Source organism: Myotis davidii, unplaced genomic scaffold (genome assembly GCF_000327345.1).
Source record: "Myotis davidii unplaced genomic scaffold, ASM32734v1 scaffold1275, whole genome shotgun sequence".
Lineage (NCBI taxonomy): Eukaryota > Metazoa > Chordata > Mammalia > Chiroptera > Vespertilionidae > Myotis > Myotis davidii.
In genome coordinates this window covers 183,742-190,168 of record NW_006286483.1, presented here as the reverse complement: position 1 = coordinate 190,168, position 6,427 = coordinate 183,742, and the positions used below count along the sequence as shown (strand labels likewise).

The window sequence follows — 6,427 nt, the reverse complement described above, 5'->3', positions numbered from 1 at the left end:
TGCTACCTAGGAAACCCCAACCCAGAAGCAGGTCTCTACAAATGTTTTAGCACAAGGGGTCGATGGGGGCCGGCCAGGGGAAGGGGCTGCGGGAGATTGGCTGTGGGGATGCACTGACTACCAGGGCACAGCTCCCGCATTGAGAGTCTGCCCCGTGGTGGTCAGTGTGCATCATAGCAACTGGTCGTTCTGTAGTAACAGTCACTTAGGCTTTTAGATATAGAGATTTTTAAAACTGGAGAACAGTCAGGGCTTATCTTCTGGATGTAAAAAGTCAAATTAAAACTGGAAGAGCCGAAACTGGTTTGGCTCAGTGGATAGAGCATCGGCCTGCGGACTGAAAGGTCCCAGGTTTGATTCCGGTCAAGGGCATGTACTCTCAATCCCTCTCCCTTCCTCTCTGTAAAAAGTCAATAAAATATGTTTTTTTTTAAAAATTCTCTGTAATATCCTTTTTTCAAATCAACATTAACACATTACGGTCCTGGCCAGTGTGGCTCAGTTGGTTGAGTGTCACCCCATGCACCAAGTGGTCGCTGGTTGGATTCCCGTCAGGGCACATGGGTTCGTTCCCCAGTAGGGGGCATGCAGGAGGCAGCCAAACAATGTTTCTCTCATCAATGTTTGTCTCTCTCCCTCTCCCTTCTTCTGTCTCTAAAATCAGTTAAAAAAAAATTGTATATTAAAAAACATATTAGGTGAAGAACAAAGATGTTTAAAGTTGAGTTACACTCTACACAAACGTAATTCTTATGTCCCACAAAAAAGCAAGAATTTTTCCAGGAGCCCTGGTTTGGAGAGGCTTTCGGGTTTTAATAAGTGTGTGTCTGTTCGTACTGGGCCTACAGGAAGGAAAATTTCTTCTGATATGCATTCCTACTAGAGAGCCACTGCTCAGAGGGTAAGGGTTTGGGATTCAGAGTCAGGCAAATAGATTTGATGCCTGGTAGCTGAGTGATAGCTTGGGCAAGTTACTTTAAGCTCTCTACTTAGCTTCTTAACTACAAATAAAATTAGTAGGGTTGTATGGAAGATTAAGTAAGAAATTGTACAGTAAGCATTTAGCTAAGTAGCTGGTACGTACTGAACCGCATACATGATGCCTGTTCCAGGAGAGGCTGATTACCTGGGATATTTCTCTTTTTTTAATTTAAATTCTTTATTGTTAACAGTATTACATATGTACCTTTTCCCCCACTGACCTCTCCCTGGCCACCCCCACCCCCCAGCACATGTCCCCACCCCTCTAGTGTCTGTGTCCAATGGTTATGCTTATATGCATGCATACAAGTCCTTTGGCTGATTTCTTATCTCCCCACCGCCCCACCCCCTTACCTGGGACATTTCACATTGATGCGATACAGGTCTATTTTTCCTCAATGTCCTGTTAAAGATTTTTGGTCTCATTTTCTCAATAACAAATTTTTCTTTAATTGGGGTGTTGTGAATGCATTCTGATGTTCTTTTATGGCACTGACATGGAAACTAGTTTTATTGCTTTACATAATCCTCTTACTGTTTGTTTTCCAAAAATGTATAAATGGTGATTTTTTTTGCTTACAGATTCATATGGGAAATTGTGTTTTGTATCCATCTTGATGTTTCTATTTTCCTTTTCATTCAGCTCCAGATAAATGCAGTTGATCATGCCAACAGATAAAGTCTCATCTGACTAGCTCCATCATGTGTCTAGAATGAGTTTTACAATTTTAAAAGCTGATTTCACTTCATTGCAACTATGATCTCAAATAAGAATAAATATCTGCTGGGGTCCAGCCCCAGTGGTCCAGGGGTTCCCAAAGGTGTGGACAGAGTCGGCGAAGAATGTTTTACCCGGAGACAGCGTTCATAGCTCTCTAGCTCTCTTTAGTCTCCGTGGATCTTCCTGTGCCTGGCTGAGGCCACAGAGAAAGATCCTGAGGCGAGCTGAGCCTTTATTTTATAGTCAGAGGTAAACAAGGTAGTGGTTACCAAAGTTACACTGTTCTTGTGAGTTTCACTTGTTGTTATTCTTGTTGCACTTCCTCAGCCCATTAGCTTCCCAGGTAAGATCTAGGGAGCATCATAAAGTCAAGCCTAATTATGCTTAAGAGGCCTGTGCCCTCTAAGCTGGGACTTGTTTGTGACTTTGCCTACAGGTCAGTCCGAGGCTTAACCTTATAGAGGCTCCCCACAAATATCTGGTAATATATTAGAGTCCTCTGAAAAATAAGTGTAAATCAAGAAAATTGGGGGGGGGGGGAATTGAAGGATTTGGGCAGAGGATGAATTTGGTAAAAAAAAAATCTAAGATGACCATAATTTATTATTCAAACTAGGCCTTTTTTGGGATGCAAGAAGGGTACAGTTAATTATTTCACTGAGATAAAGGCATAAATCAGGACTCTCCCAGATAAACCAGAACATACCATCACCCTTGCCAAAACTGACAATGCACCTCCCTAAGACGGGAATGGAATAAGGTAGGCTTAAAGGGATTCTCCATGAAATTACAGGCTCTACCAAATGATCGCACGCTATATTCTACGTTCAGACTGAACTAGTGGGTTCTGCTTTGAGAAGGCAAGGAGAACTTCTGCCCTGATACTATCAGACTTAATTCTAATCCTTAAATCTGAAGAAAAACACAGTGATGGATACAAGGTCCAGAGAGGCATAACGAATCTGATCCAGAGCTATGGGTCCTAATGTTTTGGCATTTATGGAATCTTTGAGAATTTGATGAGAGCTATTAACTCTCCCTGAAGAAAAGGGCACACATAAACAGCCCCTCCCCCTCTTGGCATGCATTTCAGAGGGCCACAGTTGGTCTGATCTCACCCAGGGACGGCCTTTGTTTTGCAGTGGGAGGAGGACTAGCTGAGTAGAAGAGTTGGGGAATACGGTTTTTTCTTTTTTCTTGAGGGTATAAGGGTAGATATGACAAAAATGGAAATGAAAAGAAATTATCAATTTTAGGCTCTTAGGTAAATATTAAACTACTAGAGGCCCAGTGCATGAATTCATGCACAGGTGGGGTCCAGCCAGCAGGTCTCAGTAGAGGCCCATTGGGCCAGGCCAGCCAGGGGGAGGGGAGGGAAGTTGGCCGGCCCCGCCCCCTTTCAGTCTGGAAAGGAATCTTATTACAAAACTACGGATCTGGTGCATGAATTCATAATAAAAGGTGGGGTCCAGCCAGCAGGCCTCAGTAGAGGCCCATTGGGCCAGGCCAGCCAGGGGGAGGGGAGGGAAGTTGGCCGGCCCCGCCCCCTGGTTGAACTCCCAGTTGAAATCCAGGTCGAGGGGACGATTTGTATATTAGCCTTTTATTATATAGGATCAGCAAAAATGAATACAAGCATAGTTCTTCATCAAAGTCCAACCTGAAGTTAGTAATATGTTTTGAAACTGGAAAGAGATTATTAGGGCAAATAAAAGTAAGCATTTAAAAAAAAAATCTCAACCAACAAATAGTGTCCCGGTAGTTTTAGAGCCCTGAACACTATGGATCAGTTGGGTGAGCGTCATCCTGTGCATGGAGAGGTTACTGGTTTGATTTCTGGTCAAGGTACATGCCTGGGTTTGGGGTTCCATCCCTGGTGGGGGGCGTGCAGGAGGCAGCTGATTGATGTTACATTCTCACATCGACGTTTCTCTCTTCTCCCTTCCTCTCTAAAAATCAGTAAAAACGGTTCTTTTTTTTAAAGGTACTTTTAGATAAATCCAAGATTGAATAGGTTGTTGCTAGGCTATTAAGTAGTTTTAAGTGTCTCATTGTATCCCTGGGTTAACCTTGGGGAAAACAACCAGGATTTGGTATGTATTACTTGAAGCCCATGTCAATCCAGCTACTGGTCAGGACTGACCACGGTAGCACGGGCGACGTGTTATTTTCAACCCAAAGTAGTGCTCCTTGTGTTGGTAAGCTCACATGTCCCTCTCGGTAATGCCTGGGCACTAGTTCCTAAAGTGCCTGATGGTTTTCTGAAGCTGATGTGCCCCTGAGACATGGAATCAGATTTACCTGAGAATTTGGTGAATCACATCTATTTGTACCTAGCAATGCCTAGTGCATAGGGAGCACTCAACAGATGTCTGTTTCCTTTACAGTCTATACTAAGGCCTCTGCCAGGTGAATTTTCTAACTTAAACTGTAGCTACAAATATGGCAGTCCCTCATAAGAAGGTGCTATCACTTCTCATCATATTTGTACTTTTCTTGCAATTATTTCTTGGTTTAAAACTTGTCTTCTCTCTCCCTCATTCCAAAATCAGACGCTGAGTGGAGGCACAGGCCATGACACTCACAGTGGCTGTGCTGACCTGTACAAGTAGGCATTCAGTTATATCTATTGCCGAACTGAGCGGATGATTACTGTACGAATTTAGTCAACATGATTTTCTTTCCATTCTTAAAGCACAGATATTACATAGCATAGATTCACTCCTTTAAAAGGTACAATTCAGTGGCTTTCAGTATATTTACAAAACTGTGCCACCATCACCACTGTCTAATTCCGGAATATTTTCATTGCCCCAAGGAGAAGATGCACATGCTGGGGATGTGCCCGCAACCCAGGTACATGCCCCTGACCGGAATCGAACCCGGGACCTTTCAGTCCGCAGGCCGATGCTCTATCCACTGAGCCAAACCGGTTTCGGCTGGCTTCTTTCAATTAACATAATATTTTCCGGGTTCATCTAAGTTGTAGCATGTGTCAGGAGTTCCTTCCTTTTTAATGGCTCATTAATATTCCGTGGTGTGGACATATTGCATTTTTGTTTACCCATTCTAGACAAAATGATTTTAAACATCCATTCCAACTTTAGGATGCTACATTCAAGTGAACGGCCACCACCTCGGTTCTTAAAGTAAATCATTATGTTTCATAGTTGTTCTGTGCCTTCGAGTTTTCAAACCTTTCCACAGACCCCACGATCTTGTTGTAACCCATCAAGTTTACTTCTGGAACCCTTAAAACACTAAAATCAGATTCCTTACCGATTTCAGGATTCTGCTTTTCCCCACCCCATCCTCTCCTTACTGCCCACTTGAGTTCTTGAAACCCCTCACTCTGGAATGATGTACTTTTACAGTTCTGATTGTCCGGCTAATTGCTCTCAACAGATTTGGGTAGACTAAGGTTGAAGGGTGCTTTCTCCCCACTTATCTCTCCCCTGTCCTGTTTGCTGCACGTGCAACTTCACAAAATAGGAGGGGGTGAGGGAGGAGGGGGGCTTCCTTTGTTTTCCAAGGAAACTCAGGTAAAAGGAGGGGTGGGGGAAATGGTATTTTTTACTTTCCTCACAATCCAGACGTTGGAAAGAAAAAGGATTTCCTTTGGGTCGCTGCCATAACTCTGATCTTTTATGCTGATAAAATATTTCCTCCTAAAAAAATAAAAGTTATGGGAAAATCATACCACTTCAGCTGGGAAGCTACAGCGACTCTAACTTTCGCGTTAAGAAGAGAAAGAAAGAACACACGAGAGGTTTACTTCTGTTTCAGAGTTTTCTTCCTGACAGTTCCGTCTGGCCGCCGGGAGCGAGCCGGCTCTGCGGCGCGGGGAACTACAGGATCCAGAGGGCTTTGGAAACGCCACCAGCTCCAAGCTTGTTGGCTGCTACGGTTTCCCTAAGGAGTGACGCTGCGAAAACAAACCCTGATTGGCCAGGCCCGAACTGAATTCTCCATTTATGGACAGATTGCCCTGCCCGAGCCGAGAGTCGGCCGGAGGAGTACGGAGTTAGTGGCCGAAGAAAGAGGAGCGAGGCAGGGCAGCCAGGCAGACGCGCGGAGAGCATCGGACGCAGCCGGGCTGAGGGCGAGCGCCCGGCCCTAGCGGACCCCTGCCCTGGGCTGCATGCGTCCCTCCTGCTGAGTAGCCTCCCTGTCGCCTTCACCTAGCGCCGCGGATCCCGCCTGGATGGAGTCCCCCTAGGGTTCCCATCGGCTCCTGTGAGTGCTTGGGTGTCGAGAGCCCGGTTTTGGCGAAGGGAACCAACTTTTGAAGTTTGCCCAGGAGACTTCATTCCAAGAGTCCCAGCTCCCCCGCAGCCCGACCAGCAGAGGCGCGACCGCGGTGCGAGTCACCATGGTGAGTTGGCCGCGCAGCGTCCCAGGGCGCCTGACCCCGGGCTGGGGCAGGAAGCCTCCGCGCAGGGCACCCACCTTGGGCGCGCTGCCCGGGCCAGGGGTGGAGAAGGTGGACGCCGGAGTCGGCACGTCGTGATCTCTGATTTCCTACTGCTTTCCTGCGCCCGGGGACGGGGGAGAGGGAGCGAGAGGCCAAGGAAAACTTTCTTTCCAGTCGCTTTCGGCGTCGCGAAACTTTTTGTGGCGGGGTAGCGATGGCTGCCAGCTGTCGGAAGCCAGGGTGTGGAGAGAGGGGTGTGCAGGGTCACGGCGCTTGGAAGGGGGGTCCCTTTCCTCCTGCTGGGGAGATGG

The 6,427-nt window shown here is 46.4% G+C and overlaps 1 protein-coding gene across 1 annotated transcript in view; it reads left to right on the top strand.

Annotated features, from left to right (window-relative positions):
• The first annotated feature begins 5,679 nt into the window (after positions 1-5,679).
• Positions 5,680-6,427, top strand: part of MYO1E (myosin IE) — a 180,022-nt gene continuing 179,274 nt past the window's right edge. The window contains exon 1 of the mRNA XM_015560197.1: positions 5,680-6,077. Within this exon, the coding sequence (XP_015415683.1) occupies positions 6,075-6,077 (3 nt within the window). The 5' untranslated portion in view covers positions 5,680-6,074. The remainder of the gene's footprint in view (positions 6,078-6,427) is intronic.